Source organism: Rana temporaria, chromosome 4 (genome assembly GCF_905171775.1).
Source record: "Rana temporaria chromosome 4, aRanTem1.1, whole genome shotgun sequence".
In the NCBI taxonomy this organism is placed as follows: Eukaryota; Metazoa; Chordata; class Amphibia; order Anura; family Ranidae; genus Rana; species Rana temporaria.
Genome location: NC_053492.1, coordinates 380,297,721 through 380,318,969, shown reverse-complemented (window position 1 = coordinate 380,318,969; position 21,249 = coordinate 380,297,721). Strand labels below are relative to the sequence as shown.

Genomic DNA, 21,249 nt, shown 5'->3' with positions numbered 1-21,249 from the left:
TTGTGTCCAATGAGCTTATAGAGAAAGCAAGTGAGCCATTGCATTCTTGTCACTGTGGGTAAAAATACTCTGCACACAGCTGAGTCATCACACAAGCAAGTGACAGTGCCAGCAGCCAGTCTGAAGGTATGAAATGCACACAAGTGACACCAGGATAGCGACTTCACAGGATGCTGCTTATTGAACAGCTGTCGGCATCCATTAATACTCTACCCTTCCAGTGACCTAGGAAAAGGTTGTTCAGAGTTTGAAAGGGCAAAACAGAGACAGCACAATACTTGGATGTCTCTATCCTTCATCAGAAAATCTAGATATACATAAAACATGTTAACACCTTGTACATTAAAAACAACTGGTCCACTTCCTGCGCAAATTACATGAAATCACTTTGAATTTTATTACCGTATTTATCGGCATATACCGCACACTTTTTTCCCTTCAAATTGGGGTACAATCGTGGGTGCGCGATATACGCCAATACCCCGCCGATCCCCGCTGTCTCCGACATTGTCCGAGCCGAGTGTACTGCGCACACGGCTAGGCTCGACCACGCTCGGCTCCGCCCGCAGCAACGCGAGACAAGCCGAGAGGAGCCAAACACACAGGAAATCCGGCTCCTCTCGGCTCGCGCCAAAATCAAAAATCGAACACCGGACACGCTCACCTGGATGGAGGCCGCAGACGGACACGCTGGACGAGACCGACACCTGGATGGAGCTGGACGAGACGGACACCTGGATGGAGGCCGCAGACGGACACCGCCAAAGCCGCAGACGGACCCCGCGCAAGGAAGCCGCAGACTGACACCCACAAGGCCGCAGACGGACGCCGGACAAGGCCGCAGGGCAAAAATTTAAGTTTTCTTTTTTTTCCTTGCTGAGCTTGGGGTGCACGTTATACGCCGGGGCGCGGTATACCTTGATAAATACGGTATTTCAATTCAATGTCCTGGATAGCCCATCCCTTTCTCAGCTCTGTGCTTTCTCCTGCTGACCACTACTGCGCCCTGTAGGCAAGGAGATTCCATATGTGGCTCAAGTCTAATGCCCCGTACACACGACCGGTTTTCCCCGACGAGAAAACTGCCATTTTTTAGATTGGTCGGGAAAATTGGTCGTGTGTATGCTCCCTAGCAGTTTTCCCGACGAGAAAACTACCCGCAAAAAAATTAGAACCTGCTCTATTTTTCCCGTCAGTCTTTTTCTCGTCGCGAAAACCGCTCGTATGTGCTTTTTCGAGGGGAAAAAAAAAGCGCATGCTCAGAATCAAGTATGAGACGGGAGCGCTCGTTCTGGTAAAACTAGCGTTCGTAATGGAGATAGCACATTCATCAAGCGAATCATCTCTCACCAAACTTTTACTAACACGAGGATCACCAAAAGCAGCCCAAAGGGTGACGCCATTTGAATGGAACGTCCCCTTTATAGTGCCGTTGTACGTGTTGGACGTCACCGCGATTTGGTCGCGCGTTTTTTTTGACTGAACGTGTGTATGCAAGGAAGGCTTTGAGAGGAATCACGTCGGGAAAGACATTGGGTTTTGGCATGTCAGGAAAACCGGTCGTGTGTACAGGGCATGTGTGCACCTAATGGCACCACCAAATTTGCAAAATGTTGATAAAAAAAAAAAATTAATGCAAGATACAGCAATTAAAGGATAAGTTCACATTTCGACCAAAAAATAATGAATGCACATTTTTGTGCAGGAAAAAAAAATTGCATTTATTATTTTTTGTTTTGAGAGCCTAGAAAACATTGCACCAGTGATCAATAGATCGCTGATTGCCTGCAGGTCTCCTGCTGATCTGTCAATGTATCGGCTCGTACCATTCTGATGGGAGACTCAATGAACTACCATGGTGATCATAGCGCCATGGTAGTTCATTGAACACTACAAGACCACGACCGCAAAGACTGCCAGACCTTGTAGATTTCCATTCACAGAGGACAGTGTATGAGTGATGTGGCCAGGTGGGTGGGGCCCCACGGGGCTGTGTCTTTTTTTGAATTGTGGCAGCAGACACGGGGAGGAGATCCCTGGTCTACTGTCACAGCGAGGATCGGGGCACACTGCATTAATAACATGTTACCCTGAATATGGGTGTAACGAAATAAAAGGTGAAATTATTCTTTAATTAAATCCCAGGCAGGGATGAGCTCAGGTATGTTAGGATCCTAATCCAAACCGGCCTTAACTATCCCACCAGGAAGCTGTCACAATGCCCCACCAATCACAAGCGGCCAAGGCATTCCCAGCCCTGCAGTTGCCTGTATACACGACCCACCTGGTGGGATAGCTTAGGTGGTCTTGGACTTGAACCTGGTTCACGCCTATGCAGGGTGTTAATGCATTTTTTATGCTTTTTGCTTTTTTTGGGGAGGGGTCTGTTGCCATGAGGGAGAAACCAGCAAAAACGCAGCAGAAATGCATAAAAAAAAACGCAAGCACTGCTTTTTTACTGCATTTCTGTTGAAGTCTATGGAAACACAAACGCAAGCTGCTGCGAGAAAAAAGTCCCTGACACTTTCCAAAAAAATTAAAAAATAAAACACCAGTGGAACATGCAGTGACCGTGACCCATAGGAAACCATGCTAAATGGACTGTAGTACGTTTCTGCAAAACTGAAAATGCACAGGTGTGAACCAGGCTTAAAGTGATACTAAAGTCTCCGTTTTTTTTTCCATACAGGTCATATTTACCTGCTCTGTGCAGTGGTTTTGCACAGCAACCCAGATCCTCCTCTTCTTGGGTCCCTCACCTGCGCTCCTGGCCACTCCCTCCTGCTGAGTGCCCCCACAGCAAGCTGCTTGCTGTGGGGGCACCCGAGCCTGGCCGCTGCTCTGTGTGTCCTTTCAGACAGGGAGCCGCAGTTCAGCCCCACCCCCTTTCTCCTTATTGGCTCGCTGATCTTGATTGACAGCAGCGGGAGCCAATGAAGAGGGAGAGTCTCGGGCAGCCGAGACTCCCCAGTAACATCGCTGGCTCAGGTAAACCCGGGTACACACACTACAGTTTTTTTGGTCAACCCAGCAGTCGGAGCCGCTGTACCAACCATGCAGGATTCATTTGTCAATCTCCCCCGCTGAGCTGTTGTGTTTCCCGAGTCTGACAGGTAGGCGGCCCTCCCGCCAGAACACTCTGATCAGCGCTCTCTGCCATTGGCTGAGAGTGCTGATTGGGAGTCGGTCGGCTGCTGGTTTCCCAGCATGCCTGTCCGACAGAAGCTTCTGTCAGACAGGCCGACATAGAATGCATTAAGATAAAAAACCATCTGACTTTACAACCACTTGAAGATCTGAACACGCCCAAGCTCATCCCTAATCCCAGATGTCTAACTCTAGACTCCATGATAGAGTTTCAAAATACTAGCAGTATATAACCTCCTCCCGTTTTTCTTTAATTACTACATTGTTGTGAATAACTATATTAGTTTATATATCTTCTTAAAGTGGTTGTAAACCCACTATTTGGACTTTTACCTACAGGTAAGCCTATAATAAGGCTTACCTGTAGGTAAGGAGAATATCTCCTAAACCTGCACGGTTTAGGAGATATTCCCCCCGCAATGCGGGCGGCGCATGCGCAGGGGGGAATCCACGGCTGAAGGACCGGCATCCGCCGGACCCTGCCGATTTTAAATCTCCCGCGCGCACGAGGAAGAGATACCCGGAAGACACGCCGGAGCAAGATGACATCCTGCTCGGCGTGGACCAGGTAAATGGTACACACTTCGTTCCGAGGTAAGTATTTCATAATAGGCTAGTATGCGGTGCATACTAGCCTATTATGCCTTTTGCATTGCAGGTTTTGGGAAAAAAAATAAAAATTTTATGCGGTTTACAACCGCTTTAATATACAGGGAGTGCAGAATTATTAGGCAAGTTGTATTTTTGAGGATTAATTTTATTATTGAACAACAACCATGTTCTCAATGAACCCAAAAAACTCATTAATATCAAAGCTGAATATTTTTGGAAGTAGTTTTTAGTTTTAGCTATTTTAGGGGGATATCTGTGTGTGCATGTGACTATTGCTGTGCATAATTATTAGGCAACTTAACAAAAAAAAAAATATATACCCATTTCAATTATTTATTTTTACCAGTGAAACCAATATAACATCTCAACATTCACAAATATACATTTCTGACATTCAAAAACAAAACAAAAACAAATCAGTGACCAATATAGCCACCTTTCTTTGCAAGGACACTCAAAAGCCTGCCATCCATGGATTCTGTCAGTGTTTTGATCTGTTCACCATCAACATTGCGTGCAGCAGCAACCACAGCCTCCCAGACACTGTTCAGAGAGGTGTACTGTTTTCCCTCCTTGTAAATCTCACATTTGATGATGGACCACAGGTTCTCAATGCGGTTCAGATCAGGTGAACAAGGAGGCCATGTCATTAGATTTTCTTCTTTTATACCCTTTCTTGCCAGCCACGCTGTGGAGTACTTGGACGTGTGTGATGGAGCATTGTCCTGCATGAAAATCATGTTTACTTGAAGGATGCAGACTTCTTCCTGTACCACTGCTTGAAGAAGGTGTCTTCCAGAAACTGGCAGTAGGACTGGGAGTTGAGCTTGACTCCATCCTCAACCCGAAAAGGCCCCACAAGCTCATCTTTGATGATACCAGCCCAAACCAGTACTCCACCTCCACCTTGCTGGCGTCTGAGTCGGACTGGAGCTCTCTGCCCTTTACCAATCCAGCCACGGGCCCATCCATCTGGCCCATCAAGACTCACTCTCATTTCATCAGTCCATAAAACCTTAGAAAAATCAGCCTTGAGATATTTCTTGGCCCAGTCTTGACGTTTCAGCTTGTGTGTCTTGTTCAGTGGTGGTCGTCTTTCAGCCTTTCTTACCTTGGCCATGTCTCTGAGTATTGCACACCTTGTGCTTTTGGGCACTCCAGTGATGTTGCAGCTCTGAAATATGGCCAAATTGGTGGCAAGTGGCATCTTGGCAGCTGCACGCTTGACTTTTCTCAGTTCATGGGCAGTTATTTTGCGCCTTGGTTTTTCCACACGCTTCTTGCGACCCTGTTGACTATTTTGAATGAAACGCTTGATTGTTCGATGATCACGCTTCAGAAGCTTTGCAATTTTAAGAGTGCTGCATCCCTCTGCAAGATATCGCACTATTTTTGACTTTTCTGAGCCTGTCAAGTCCTTCTTTTGACCCATTTTGCCAAAGGAAAGGAAGTTGACTAATAATTATGCACACCTGATATAGGGTGTTGATGTCATTAGACCACACCCCTTCTCATTACAGAGATGCACATCACCTAATATGCTTAATTGGTAGTAGGCTTTCGAGCCTATACAGCTTGGAGTAAGACAACATGCATAAAGAGGATGATGTGGTCAAAATACTAATTTGCCTAATAATTCTGCACTCCCTGTATATACCAGAGAACAAACCTACATCAAAGCTGAACTCCAAGCAAACAGCTGAATAGATCATCAATATTCATGTACAGAAGCTGCTTTACCTATCAAAGGAGATGGAAATTTGTTCAGGCAGTTCTGACACCTACCAGGCAGTCGAGCTAGGCCAATGATCTGACTTTCCTCTGCTTTTTTTCAGTTACCCTTTATAAAAAATATGCAAAAAATCCCAAAGCACCCCAGTACAAAACATAAAAAAAATAAGACCTGAGTGACACTTGACAAAGGAGCGCGCATGCTCTGTTTCCTGACCAGCGCATGCTCTGAAACGCATTGTGGTTCCCGGCTCTCCGCCTGTTCAGCTGACGTCACACGCCAGTCCATGAGTCTTCCGTTTCAGCCACCACTTCCACCAACGGATTTAGTCGGCTTCTCCCCGGCTCCGTATGGCTATCATAGCCTGGATCTGAGGACACTTCTGGATGCACCTGTTGACTCCGGACCCTATACCAGCTAGGACATTCCCGTCGCTATTTTCCCGTCCCAAGCATCGCTTCATTTACTTTTATGTAAGTGTTGGATATACTAATTTGCTATTACATTAAAAACAGATTACTCAGAGGCGCTTTTTCTGTTTGTTTTTTCTCATTGAGCATAGGTGTGTGTCTGTCCAGAACTAATGTGTGAGCATAGGGCAGCCCATCCAGCCTGGCAGTGCTCGGGGGAGGGGCCGCTCCTCTTCCTGATACAAGGGTTCTAGATTTCAGTGGCTGCTGAGTGCTGATATGCAGGAATGAATTCCTCACACTGGGAGTCTTGGATCCCGCATTGTCTCCACCAACTCCAGTTCAAATGTCTCCCCCTCCCATCTCTATCTCGGGCTGCACAGAGAGAGAGAGCAGAGATGAGTCACAGTGTTCAGTGTGCTGGGGGATGGCATCCCAGCATCCCTTTACACGTGCTCTGGGTTGCCCCTGCTCTAGATGTTTTATGGCATTATAGATTGCATAGGATACACAGCACCTGCCCATTACTGCGCCTCAGTAGTCCATCTACAGATGTGATGTATAATGAGATGTACAAAGAGCCCTTTCACACTGACAGTGCTGGGGCGTCAGCGGTAAAGCTAGTTTTAGCGACGTTTTACTGTTATTTTAGAGGTACATTTAACCCCCACTAGCGGCCAAATAAAGGGTTCAAAGGCGCCATTGCCGAAGCGCTTTGCAGGCACTGCTCCTAAAGCGCCTCAAAGAAGCTACTTGCAGGGTTTTTTTGGACGTCCTGCCAGCGCACCGCCCCAGTGTGAAGGCACTTGGGCTCTCACACTGGGATTGCAGATGAGGCTTTTTTCAGGCGCTATTTTTAACGCTAAAGTGCCTGAAAAATGCCTCCAGTGTGAAAGGGGTCTAATGGACCATCTCCTGTACTATGTCTGCAGTCTGATCTTCTCCTGTACCATGTCTGTAGTCTCTGACCGTCTCCTGTATTATGTCTGCAGTCTCTGATCATCTCCTGTACTATGTCTGCAGTCTCTGATCATCTCCTGTACTATGTCTGCAGTCTCTGATCATCTCCTGTACTATGTCTGCAGTCTCTGATCATCTCCTGTACTATGTCTGCAGTCTCTGATCATCTCCTGTACCATGTCTGCAGTCTCTGACCGTCTCCTGTATCATGTCTGCAGTCTCTGATCATCTCCTGTACTATGTCTGCAGTCTCTGACCATCTCATGTACTGTCTGCAGTCTCTGACCATCTCCTGTACTATGTCTGCAGTCTCTGACCATCTCCTGTACTATGTCTGCAGTCTCTGACCATCTCCTGTACTATGTCTGCAGTCTCTGACCATCTCCTGTACTATGTCTGCAGTCTCTGATCATCTCCTGTACTATGTCTGCAGTCTCTGACCATCTCCTGTACTATGGCTGCAGTCTCTGATCATCTCCTGTACTATGTCTGCAGTCTCTGATCATCTCCTGTATCATGTCTGTAGTATGTCTGTAGTCTGTCAGTCTATCATGTCTGTAGTATGTCCCCCCTCCAGGTCCCAATAAAGTACTCTGCTTCTCTTCCTGTATTTTGTTTATTGTTAAGAGATCATGTAAGGATCCCAGGGTGATAAAGACTTTGTGGGGGAGCATCTCTGTGGTTGAGTCATTGCCAGAGAAACATTTGCAAAGGGGAGGAGTTAGTAAAATGACCACGCCCATGTGGGGGCGCCAAAAATATTTCTGCACCCAGGTACCTGTGACCCTTGGATCGGCTGCAGTACAGCTTATAAATATATAAATTACCCCCCCTCCAAATCTGAGTGCTAGAATTACACCAAACTATATAGAAGTACAGCTGAATGTAATATATTTAGTGATAGTTTTAATGAATACATAACTACCTTACATGGTGTTTTATTGAAAGTACAGCTGTAGCTTTCATATCTCCTTCAAGCAAAGCGGAAACACATGCCTAGAGAATTCTCAGACATAATTATTACTCTTACGTGCTGCCGTGTGCATGTACTGAAAAACACTATGGAAAATATTCATCGGAAAGAAATGATACCACCGAGTGAATGAACCCAAGGCAAATTTCAATATCACACAATTTTCAAGAAAACAGTATACTACACTCAATAAAACTAAGGGGCGTAAAATAATTTTTGGAGGTGACGGTACCACTGAAGGTCAGTCAATTGATTTACCATTTTTCTGTACAGAGGTGTAATATATCACGGCGCTACCCACAACTATTCCCAACAGAGAACGTGACACATTCTCCTTCCCCAGTGACCTCTGTGAAATGTAGTTCTTACATAGAAAAAATCGGAATAGATAAAGTTATTATGGCCTATCTTCTGTTATTCTTAAGAAGTAGCTGTTTGTTTGTCTGTGTCCATGTGGAAAGTGAATATGAATGGGGGTGCCTCTTTCATTAGTGATCAGCGGCCGCACTTGCAGGGTTCTAATGAGGACAGTGTCGGGATCTGAATCTCTTTGCGATTTCCTTTTGGGAGTATCTTACCAAAAAACTGAAATGTTTGTTGCAGAGGATGCCCAAAATCTGATTTGTATCTTAGTAGAGACTTCTGGGAAAATCAGTAAGCCAATCACATAAGCAGGAAATGACATATCTGGGAGGTAGTTCTGTACACCATGGCCCAGATTCACAAAGCACTTACGCCGACGTATATCAAGTTACGCCGACGTAAGTGCAAATGTGCGCTGTCGTATCTGTGCGCAAGACCCACAAACAGAGATGCGCCTAAAAATAGGCTTCACCCTGCCGACGTAACTTGCTAGGCGCATAGTGCCGCTCCCATGCAAATGAGGGAAATACGGCGATTCACGAACCTGCGTGCGCTCGACGCAGGCTACGAGAGGTGCGCGTAAGTTGTACGTCCGGCGTAAAGTTATGCCCCATAAAGGAGGTGAAACCCAGCAGCAGACATGCAAAGGTCTGCACCAAGGAACACAAGCCGGCGCAATTTACGTTGGACGTGTGTCTGGCTGGGCGTAGGTTACGTTCACGGCGTACGCTGTGATCCGGCGTATCTTAGGCAGTTGTTCCGACGTCTTACCTGCGATTTGCTATGCTGCCGTCGCGGTCTGTGTTGATGGGAAAATTAAGCTATTTTCTTTCCTGCAACCCATGGTTGCAGGAAAGAAATTTGCTCTGTGTGTGGCCGGCATTAGGTTGAAGTACAAATTCACAAAATTTAGTAAATTTGTACTACGCTCCAATTGCCCCTCCCCCTCCCAGTGCTGCCTTCTATTAACGACTTACCTTCCTCCCTTTTCTAGCAATCTTTACTGCCCTCGGCCTGGTGCCACATGGTCTTTTTCAGTAAACTGTCCCCATCAGCTCCTCTTCGTAGTGTGCACGTGTACGGTGGCCCATTCCTTTCTAAAAGTAAGTCAAACTACAGTTTTCCAGTGGAAGCCTCGGTTTGTTCTGCAGTTGCCATGGTGCTGTAGATGTGAACAGGTATGCAAGCAGCCACTTGTTGGCTTGATAGCTCGGTCGAGAGCACAAGCAACTGTGACGTTATTATTCACGACATGCCTTGAATGCAGCTGATTTTTTGTCTCCATACATGTCCAATGGTCCTACGCCAATGCCGGCATTTTCTTCCGAATGATGGTCTTCGGGCCTCTTCAGTTGCCTACGGGGGTGAAGTTATTCCTGCGCATGCGATAGTAGTCATCAGGTACTCGGAGACTGGCCTGCCACTCTAAGCTGAGCTGCGCATGCACAGCTCAGTTTACAGTGCCAGTGTTTTGTCGAGATGGTTCCCATATCGGATCTCCGTAGCCTCCGACTGTGCATGCGCGGCGCCTGTGCAGACGAGGCCGGACCCTATACGATAGAGGAACCATATCGTTAGAACACCTGCAGCTACAGACATCATTCAGATATCTTTTTCGGCTGGCGATCCCCTCAACCGTAAAAACAATCATAGAGGCAGTTCAGCTGCTTGATCGTTCTTACAGGCGGCGTGAGGGGATGAACCGTAGAAGGAATCCACCGACGCCGAAAGTTGAGCATAGAGATTTCCAAGGGACAGATGGTCCCCGGCAACCTCTATGACCTTTGGTGGCCCGGGCGCGACGTTATGAATGTCACATCCAGCCCAGTGGAAGCAAACATTGCCGGGGACTCAGCTGGGAGGGCCGAGATTGTCTATTTTTTTCAATTGATCTCTGTCTTTCCTGCCTGCCTGTCCATAAAGAGGACCTGTCACAAAGTGTTTTTTTTTTGTTTTTAAATAATAATAATTATTAGGGTTGTCCCGATACCGATACTAGTATCGGTATCGGGACCGATTCCGAGTATTTACTCATACTCCCGCAAATACCCCCGATACCGAAATAGAATACTCCCCCCCCCCCGCCGCTGACGCATCCCGCCGCTACGCCACATCCCCGCTTGGTTAATACGGGCAGGGAACATTACAGCTTTCATTTGAATAGCTGTAGTGTTTCCCGCCGCGTATAGACACTCCCCCTTGCTCGGGTGAACTGTCCAATCCCAAGCAAGGGGGAGTGTCTATACGCAGCGCGGCGCGAAAGACTACAGCTATTCAAATGAAAGCTGTAATGTTCCCCGCCCGTATTAACCAAGCGGTGGCACGGCGCGGCACCATGTACGGTAAGGGGGACATGGCTGCATATATGGGGGGGACATGGCTGCATATATGGGGGGGACATGGCTGCATATATGGGGGGGACATGGCTGCATATATGGGGGGGACATGGCTGCATATATGGGGGGGCCATGGCTGCATATATGGGGGGGGGACATGGCTGCATATGGGGGGGGACATGGCTGGATATATGGTGGGGACATGGCTGCATCTGTGGGGGGACATGGCTGCATATGTGGGGGGACATGGCTGCATATGTGGGGGGGACATGGCTGCATTTGTGGGGGGACATGGCTGCATTTGAGGACACATTTAAAAAAAAGTATCGGTATTCGGTATCGGCGAGTACATGAAAAAAGTATCGGTACTTGTACTCAGTCATAAAAAAGTGGTATCGGGACAACCCTAATAATAATTTTAAAAGGGAAAAGTGTAAAAAAAAAAAAAAAAAAAAAAAAAAAAAAGGATCTAAAATAAAAAAAATTAAAAAATTATGTTTTAAAAGTGCCCCTGTCCTCCCGCACAGAGAAGCGAACGCATACTTACGTTGCGCCAACATATGTAAACGGCGTTCAAACCACACATGTGAGGTATCGCCGCAAACTTTAGAGCAGGAGTAACAATTCTAGCCCAGGACCTCCTCTGTAACGCTAAACAGGTAACCTGTAAAAAATGTTAAAGCGTTTGCCTATGGAGATTTTTTAAGTACCAAAGTTCGTCGCCATTCCATGAGTAAGCGCAATTTTAAAGCATGACATGCTACATATCTATTTACTCGGCATAACATCATCTTTCACATTATATCCAAAAATTGGGCTAACTTTACAGTTTTGTTTTTTTAATTCATGAAACGGTTTCTTTTTCCAAAAAAAATTAAACGCATTTAAAAATTCGCTGCGCAAATACTGTGTGACATAAAAAGTTGCAACGGCCACTATTTTATTCCCTAGGGTCTCTGCTAATATATATATATATATATATATATATAATTTTTGGGGGTTCTGAGTCATTTTCTAGAAACAAAATGATAATTTGTACATGTAGGAGCGAAGTGGCAGAATTGGCACAGATGGCAATTGGTTAATTACAATGACATCAGCTGATTAACAGGAGATTCCAGGATTGGCTGGCCACAAGCTCACTAAAGTATTGCCATCAATACACATCAGATATAGGAGAGGAGGAAGGGAACTAATCCCTGTAATTTAGAATTAAGTAATTGCCTGTGGGGAGCGGGTGTTGGCTTTGCCCCTTGTAAAGGGCAATTTTTAGCAGGTCGTGTTTTGCAAGGTACACTGGGATGGGCAGATTTTTGGTATCCAGAGGTCATTTGGTTTAGAACGCATGGGGTGGAGTGAATTACCATTGACCCTTTAAAGGGACATACAAGGACAGAAATATTTGAGCTGTCATCTGTCACTTGATTTGTAAAGCAGCAGCTGCCATCCTGATCCTGGCTAAATAATTGGCTTGGAACAAACATGCAGAATGGTGGTTTAGGTTTTACTGGCTGCATGCTTCTTTGGGGTCATTGACTTTACGCCAAGATGCATGTTCTGCAAAATCCAATTAGCTCTCATGCTGGGAAATCTAAATGTGATCATCCATCTCTCCACATACTCGTCAAAATGAAAGGCCCTATAGCAGTGCGTTTTTGTAAAAATGACTTCTTAAAGTGGAACTCCAGGAAGACAAAGTCGTCCCTTTCAGTTGGGCTGCAGCTGCACTGTTAATTAACTGCTAGGGGGTAGATTCACATAGGGAGCGCGTAGTTTTGTGCGGGCGTAACGTAACCTATTTACGCTACGCCTCCGCAACTTTGACATGCAAGTGCAGTATTCACAAAGCAAAGTTGCGGCGGCGTAGCGTAAATAGGCCGGCGTAAGCCCGCCTATTTCAAATGTGGAAGATGTGGGCGTGTTTTATGTTAATTTATTGTGACTCCACGTAAATGACGCTTTTTCCGAACGGTGCATGCGCCGTCCATGAAAGTATCCCAGTGCGCATGCTCCAAATTAACCCGCAAAAATTCAATGCTTTCGACGTGAACGTAAATTACGCACAGCCCTATTAGCGAATGACTTACGCAAACAACGTAAAATTCGATGCGGTCCCGACATCCATACTTAACATTGGCTGCGCCTCATATAGCAGGGGTAACTTTACGCCGGAAAAAGCCTTACGTAAACGGCGTATCTGTACTGCGACGGCCAGGCGTACGTTCGTGAATAGGCGTATCTAGCTGATTTACATATTCTAGGCGTAAATCAGCGTACACGCCCCTAGCGGCCAGCGTAAATTCGCAGTTAAGATACGACGGCGTAAGAGACTTACGCTGGTCGTATCTTAGAGAAATTCTGGCGTATCTGATTCTTTGAATCAGGTGCCAGGATACGACGCCTCACACTCAAAGATACGACGGCGTATCTGGAGATACGCCGTCGTATCTCCTACATGAATCTAGCCCTAGGTGTCCAGGACCAGGTACAGCAGTTTTACTTCCCTGAACCTCCATGCTGCTAGACCGGTCACCGTCGCCTCTTCTTCCCTTTGCTCCAAAGTCCTCTGACATCATCGAGACCGATGACAGTCCAAGGGACAGTCCACTGACAAAGCATAGGTAAGCGCTGTCTGCTGGGGGAGTGGAAAATGAGCTAAGAAAAAATTATTTTCCCATACCCTCAAAGGAAACAAACAATTAAACCTTGCCGTTTGGGCGCAGCCTCACTGCACGGGAGGACTTTCCGTTTTCCTGGAGTTCAGCTTTAAGAAGTCATTTTTACAATGTATTATATTTATGTATGCAGATCACAGGAGTGTGCTTATTTTTGCTCTTCTATGACCAAGAGTCAGCTGATAGCAGGCTATTGCCCACTATCAGCTGAGAGGGCAGAGCTGCTCCAGGCTGTAGCCTAGACAATATTGTCAGGATCCACCCAACAGCCATATTGACAGCTGGCTCTACCTTTCAGCACAAGGCTGAGAGCTGGAGCCAGCTGCGCCCACTCCCTTCCCTGCCCAGCACTCAAGCGAGTGTTGGACGAGCAGAAACTGACAGTCACCTCTCTCTGTTCTGAGCACACTGAGAGCTGAGCGATCAGAGGTCATGGGATCGCACAGTTCTTGGTCTTAGATCCAATGTGTAGCAGCTGCAGCATAGGTGCAACTTTGCAAGTATGATTTTTTTTTTTTTTTTTTTTTACCTCCCCTTTAATTCATCATGGGCAAAGGACGGTAAAGAACAGGGGTCTCCAAACTTTCTCAAGAAGGGCCAGTTTACTGCCCATCACACTTTATAGGGGCCGGACCGTAGCCACCAGAAGTAAAAAATGTCCTAGCATCATTGGGAGAAACCGTGTCCTATTTTTGGTGTCATTGGGAGGAACAGTGTCCCATTTTTGATGACATTGGGAGGAACCTTGTCCCATTTTTGGTGACATTGGGGGGAAAGGTCACCCATCATTGGTGTAATTGGGAGGAACTGTGCCCCATCTTTTGTGACATTGGGAGGAACTGTCACTCATCGTTCCTGACAATGGAAGGAACTGAACTCGTCGTTGGTGACATTGGGAGGAACTGTCACTCGTCATTGGGAGGAACTGTCACTCGTCGTTGGTGACAATGGGAGAAACTGTCACTCGTCGTTGGTGACAATGGAAGGAACTGTCACTCGTCGTTGGTGACAATGGGAGGAACTGTCTCCTGTCATTGGGAGGAACTGTCATCGGTCATTGTGAGGAGCTGTCACCATCGTTGGCGTCATTGGGAGGAACTGTCACTCGTCGTTAATGACAATGGAAGGAACTGTCACTGGTCATTGGGAGGAACTGTCACCGGTCATTGGGAGGAGCTGTCACCGGTCATTGGGAGGAGCTGTCACCGGTCATTGGGAGGAGCTGTCACCGGTCATTGGGAGGAGCTGTCACCGGTCATTGGGAGGAGCTGTCACCCATTATTGGTGTCATTGGAAGGAACTGTCACTCGTCGTTCGTGACAATGGAAGGAACTGAACTCGTCGTTGGTGACAATGGGAGAAACTGTCTCCTGTCATTGGGAGGAACTGTCACCGGCCATTGGGAGGAACTGTCACCGGTCGCTGGGAGGAGCTGTCACCCGTCGTTGGTGTCATTGGGAGGAACTGTCACTCGTCGTTCGTGACAATGGAAGGAACTGAACTCGTCGTTGGCGACATTGGGAGAAACTGTCTCCTGTCATTGGGAGGAACTGTCACCGGTCATTGCGAGGAGCTGTCACCCATCCTTGGTGTCATTGCGAGGAGCTGTCACCCATCCTTTGTGTCATTGCGAGGAGCTGTCACCCATCCTTTGTGTCATTGCGAGGAGCTGTCACCCATTGTTGGTGTTAGTTGATAAAAAAGTGCCCCAAGGGATAGAAGCAAGCAAAGGGCCACAGTTTGGAGACCACTGGTATAGAACGCACGAATGTCAGTACTGAGGCGCAGAGGCCCATAAAGGTCAATGGCGGCGCATCAAAATGCGTATAATGTGCTGTGTTGCCAAGGTATTAACAAGGCTTGGTCATGGGCTGTTAACCCTATCCACTCCAAATTGTGAATTTAAATAAATGTTTCCATCGCACCTCAACACTCATAGATCTAAATGTGTCCTAAACTGAATTCAAGGTCACAAGAAGAAGGGATGCCGAGGATTTATGTAAGCACAGCTATTCCCACAGGCCTCGCCATTCTACAAATAGCACTATTGATCTCCCATCCCCCCTGCCCTGGATGTATTAAGATTTATAGATTTACTACAGATGATACAGCAACACACAGACATATATATTTGTAAAAAAAAACATACTATTTCACAATTCTACAGATCTCTGTATGAATGAATGAAACTGATGCAAAAATAAAATGATACATTTGTATCTGTATGTGAAAAGAAAAAAGAGGACCTGTATACAGACAGAGCCAGCATCACTGCAGACAAACAACTCCCTCCGCAGCCATGACTGCAGTGCTGCCCAGACCCATCCACCCCCCTCTGCAGGCAAATATGGACCGGATCTCATAGAATGCCCTCCTGACAGCTGATGTGTGAGTGGCACGGGGGTGCCCAGCATACATTGTTATTGATGTTCTTCCCCTCCCTCATATAATAATCGGATCCAAGGACACGGGTGGTCTGTAGGTGGAGAAGTGCTGCAATGATTCAGGCAAGATGGATGGTGGGTGACACTGAGCATGCATTGTACCTATGATCACTTACCTTGGGGTCCTTCTCGTAGTAGTACTGCTGGGTCCTGATCCATCTGCCCACCAGGTGGTCCCGCACAGTGTGTGCCAGGGCAAAGTAGTAGTCTCTGGGGGTGGACACGTTCCGATCCTTCACTAAGGTGAAGTGTAGATGTCTATTGAAGCTTTTCCTGACCTCGGACACATCGCCCAGCCCGGCGATGCCCCGCACACTGATCTGCTTTCTCTTATCGGAGTCTGACAAGGGGGCGGCCATGGTTCTTCTATGGGGGGTAAGCGATCTGTTTGCAGTCGCTTGTCAGGATAGAATGCTGCTTGGATGCTGGATCCCGAGAGCTACAGGACTCCGCCTGACGTCATGGCCATGTGACCCCCCGGGTGGGCGGAGACAAGGAGCCTGTCTGGGCGGATGATGGAGGGAGGAGGGGTGCTCTCCGCTGTCCTGACTGAGCTTGGTGTGCCAGGTGCTGCTGGGAGGTGGGGGGGCACAGCTCCATGGAGGGCAAGGGGTGATGGAATGTGCTCACCGAAAATGGAAACGAAAATCTAGAAAGGTTAAAGCATGGATAGAGTAATGGAGGGTTATTTTTGCCATCTGTGTCTCATTGGGGAGGTTTCCCTTCACTTCCTGTCTTATAGCCACTTATGCGTTTATAAGCATTTGGTTAAGAAACATCATAAGACCCTCCCTAAGCTCAAAAAACAGTATTATTTAACCATTTCAGCCATTTTGTGAGACCAGAGTGAGTAGCAGCTGAGAGAGCAGCAGTGTATGTGTATTTAGCATGTCACTTGCCATGTCACCTGCCTCAAGTTGTGAATTGTCCACTTGCCACATCATCTGCCATGTCACCTGGCCACGCCACCTGCCACAAGTTGTGGATTGTCCATGTCACCTGGCCACGTCACCTGCCACAAGTTGTGGATTGTCCACTTGCCATGTCACCTGGCCACGTCACCTGCCACAAGTTGTGGATTGTCCACTTGCCACGTCATCTGCCATAAGTGGATTATCCACTTGCCAAATCACCTGGCCACGTCACCTGCCACAAGTTGTGGATTGTCCACTGGCCACGTCACCTGCCATGTCACCTGCCACAAGTTGTGGATTGTCCACTTGCCATGTCACCAGGCCACGTCACCTGCCACAAGTTGTGGATTGTCCACTGGCCAGGTCACCTGCCACAAGTTGTGGATTGTCCACTTGCCACGTCACCTGACCACAACACCTGCCACAAGTTGTGGATTGTCCACTTGCCACGTCACCTGCCACAAGTGGATTATCCACTTACCAAATCACCTGGCCACGTCACCTGCCACAAGTTGTGGATTGTCCACTGGCCATGTCACCTGCCATGTCACCTGGCCACATCACCTGCCACAAGTTGTGGATTGTCCACTGGCCACGTCAACTGGCCATGTCACCTGCCACAAGTTGTGAATTGTCCACTTGCCACGTCAGCAGCAGTGTACGTGTATTTAGCGTGTCACTTGCCATGTCACCTGCCTCAAGTTGTGAATTGTCCACTTGCCACATCATCTGCCACGTCACCTGGCCACGCCACCTGCCACAAGTTGTGGATTGTCCACGTCACCTGGCCACGTCACCTGCCATGTCACCTGGCCATGTCACCTGCCACAAGTTGTGGATTGTCCACTTGCCATGTCACCTGGCCACGTCACCTGCCACAAGTTGTGGATTGTCCACTTACCACGTCACCTGCCATAAGTGGATTATCCACTTGCCAAATCACCTGGCCACGTCACCTGCCACAAGTTGTGGATTGTCCACTGGCCACGTCACCTGCCATGTCACCTGGCCACCTGCCACGTGGTTGTGGATTGTCCACTTGCCATGTCACCTGGCCACGTCACCAGGCCACGTCACCTGCCACAAGTTGTGGATTGTCCACTGGCCACGTCACCTGGTCACGTCAACTGGCCACGTCACCTGCCACAAGTTGTGGATTGTCCACTTGCCACGTCACCTGACCACGACACCTGCCACAAGTTGTGGATTGTCCACTTGCCATGTCACCTGGCCACGTCACCTGCCACAAGTTGTGGATTGTCCACTTGCCACGTCACCTGCCATAAGTGGATTATCCACTTGCCAAATCACCTGGCCACGTCACCTGCCACAAGTTGTGGATTGTCCACGTCACCTGGCCCCATCACCTGGCCACCTGCCACGTGGTTGTGGATTGTCCACTTGCCATGTCACCTGGCCACGTCACTTGCCACGTCACCAGGCCACGTCACCTGCCACAAGTTGTGGATTGTCCACTGGCCACGTCAACTGGCCACGTCACCTGCCACAAGTTGTGGATTGTCCACTTGCCACGTCACCTGACCACGACACCTGCCACAAGTTGTGGATTGTCCACTTGCCACGTCACCTGCCACAAGTGGATTATCCACTTACCAAATCACCTGGCCACGTCACCTGCCACAAGTTGTGGATTGTCCACTGGCCACGTCACCTGCCATGTCACCTGGCCACATCACCTGCCACAAGTTGTGGATTGTCCACTTGCCACGTCACCTGGCCACGTCACCTGCCACGTCACCTGGCCACGTCACCTGCCACAAGTTGTGGATTGTCCACTGGCCACGTCACCTGCCACGTCAACTGGCCATGTCACCTGCCACAAGTTGTGAATTGTCCACTTGCCACGTCAGCAGCAGTGTACGTGTATTTAGCGTGTCACTTGCCATGTCACCTGCCTCAAGTTGTGAATTGTCCACTTGCCACATCATCTGCCATGTCACCTGGCCACGCCACCTGCCACAAGTTGTGGATTGTCCACGTCACCTGGCCACGTCACCTGCCATGTCACCTGGCCACGTCACCTGCCACAAGTTGTGGATTGTCCACTTGCCATGTCACCTGGCCACGTCACCTGCCATAAGTGGATTATCCACTTGCCAAATCACCTGGCCACGTCACCTGCCACAAGTTGTGGATTGTCCACTGGCCACATCACCTGGCCACGTCACCTGCCATGTCACCTGGCCACCTGCCACGTGGTTGTGGATTGTCCACTTGCCATGTCACCTGGCCACGTCACCTGCCACAAGTTGTGGATTGTCCACTGGCCACGTCACCTGGTCACGTCAACTGGCCACGTCACCTGCCACAAGTTGTGGATTGTCCACTTGCCACGTCACCTGACCACGACACCTGCCACAAGTTGTGGATTGTCCACTTGCCACGTCACCTGCCACAAGTGGATTATCCACTTACCAAATCACCTGGCCACGTCACCTGCCACAATTTGTGGATTGTCCACTGGCCCGTCACCTGCCATGTCACCTGGCCACATCACCTGCCACAAGTTGTGGATTGTCCACTTGCCACGTCACCTGGCCACGTCACCTGGCCACGTCACCTGCCACATCACCTGCCACAAGTTGTGGATTGTCCACTGGCCACGTCACCTGCCACGTCAACTGGCCACGTCACCTGCCACAAGTTGTGAATTGTCCACTTGCCACGTCACCTGACCACGACACCTGCCACAAGTTGTGGATTGTCCACTTGCCATGTTACCTGGCCATGTCACCTGGCCACGTCACCTGCCACAAGATGTGGATTGTCCACTTGCCACATGACCTGGCCATGACACCTGCCACGTCACCTGTCCATGTCACCTGCCTGTTATTGTGTGATGTGTGTTATTCGCGTTGTAAGTTGCTCCAAGTCTCGCTGAAGTCGCCTTGCAAAGTCGCGCTGTAAATTGGGTTGCCCCTGTGTGAACCAGCACTAAGGCTAAGCTAGCTAACTGAATTATTATTTCTACTGGATACACATTTGATACATTTCTGTATTGGTTTAATTTTAGATACATTGTCATCGCACAAAGGATTTGTTTTCAAAACGCTGGACTTACATTGGGTGATATGTATCATCTCTGAATGTAATCATTGCACTTTATTGGGTTATTTGTAGCAAAGCAGTTTGGGATTATTTATTATATATTTTTCTTATTTATTTATTTATTTGATTTGGTGAAGGTTGGTTTATTTAAATTCAACATCAGTTGTTGTAGAATGTAGAGGAATGATAAACTCCTAATTAGGGATGAGCTTCGAGTTCGAGTCGATAAGCGAACAATTTGGGGTGTTCACGGAAAATTCGAAAACCCTGTAAAAGTCTATGGGAGAAATTTAAAGTGCTGATTTTAAAGGCTAATATGCAAGTTATTGTCCTTAAAAGTGTTTGGGGACCTGGGTCCTGCCCCAGGGGACATGTATCAATGCAAAAAAAGTTTTTAAAATGGCAGTTTTTTCAGGAGCAGTGATTTTAATAATGCTCAAAGTGAAACAATAAAAGTGAAATATTCCTTTAAATTTCGTACCGGGGGGGGGGGGGTGTATAGTATGCCTATGAAGTAGCACCTTGTTTCCCCCGTGCTTAGAACTGTCCCTGCACAAAGTGTAATTTCTGAAGGAAAAAAGTCATTTCAAATCACTCGTGGCTATAATGAATTGTCGGCTCCCGGCAATTCAGAGAAAAGTCATTTATAAAAAAAAAAAGCGTGGGGGTCCCCCCAAATTCAATTACCAGGCCCTTCAGGTCTGGTATGGATATTAAGGGGAACCCCGCATCAAATTTTAAAAAAAATTACGTGGGGTTGACCCCAAATATCCATTCCGGACCCTTCAGGTCTGGTGTGGTTTTTAAGGGGAACTCCACCCCAAATAAAAAAAAAATGGCATGAAGTTCCCCCCAAAAATCCACACCAGACCCCCTTATCCGAGCACGCAACCTGGCAGGCCGCAGAAAAAGAGGTGGGAAGGTGGAGAGAGCACCCCCCCCTCCTGAACCGTACCAGGCCACATGCCCTCAACATTGGGAGGATGCTATTGGGGTCTGTGACCCCTCAAAGCACCATGTCCCCATGTTGATGGGGACAAGGGCCTCATCCCCCCAACCCTTGGCCGTTGGTTGTGGGGGTTTGCGGGCGGGGGGCTTATCCGAATTTAGAAGACTCTTTAACAAAGGGGACCCCTAGATCCTGCCCCCCCATGTGAATTGGTAATGGGGTACATTGTACCTCTACTATTTCACTAAGGAAGTGTAAAGAATTGTTAAGAAAAAACACACACACACCGTTGAGAAAGTCCTTTATTAAAAAATAATAATCCAGTGGTGGTAATCCGCTCTCGGTCTCCGCTCCAACGCTGTCGGTATCCTGCGACGGGTGATCTCCTCTCTGCCGGGGTCCAGCGATGAGAAGATCTCTTCATCCAGCGCACGCATCCCCTGTCTCCACTGGAGACAGCACGGAGAATGAGGCGGCTTCAGCCAGTGACAGCTCTTATGTAGGTGAGGGCCAGGTGACATGGCAAGTGGACAATCCACAACTTGTGGCAGGTGACGTGGCAAGTGACGTGGCCAGGTGACATGGCAAGTGGACAATCCACAACCACGTGGCAGGTGGCCAGGTGATGGGGCCAGGTGACGTGGACAATCCACAACTTGTGGCAG

General features: G+C 48.0%; 2 protein-coding genes across 2 annotated transcripts in view; one reads left to right on the top strand and one right to left on the bottom strand.

Moving 5' to 3' along the window:
- PYGB (glycogen phosphorylase B) overlaps positions 1–16,095 on the bottom strand; it is a 144,326-nt gene extending 128,231 nt beyond the window's left edge. Inside the window, exon 1 of the mRNA XM_040351022.1 lies at positions 15,769–16,095. Within this exon, the coding sequence (XP_040206956.1) occupies positions 15,769–16,011 (243 nt within the window). The 5' untranslated portion in view covers positions 16,012–16,095. The remainder of the gene's footprint in view (positions 1–15,768) is intronic.
- LOC120937639 (barrier-to-autointegration factor-like protein) overlaps positions 1–21,249 on the top strand; it is a 270,321-nt gene that overhangs the window by 135,403 nt on the left and 113,669 nt on the right. The window lies entirely within an intron of this gene.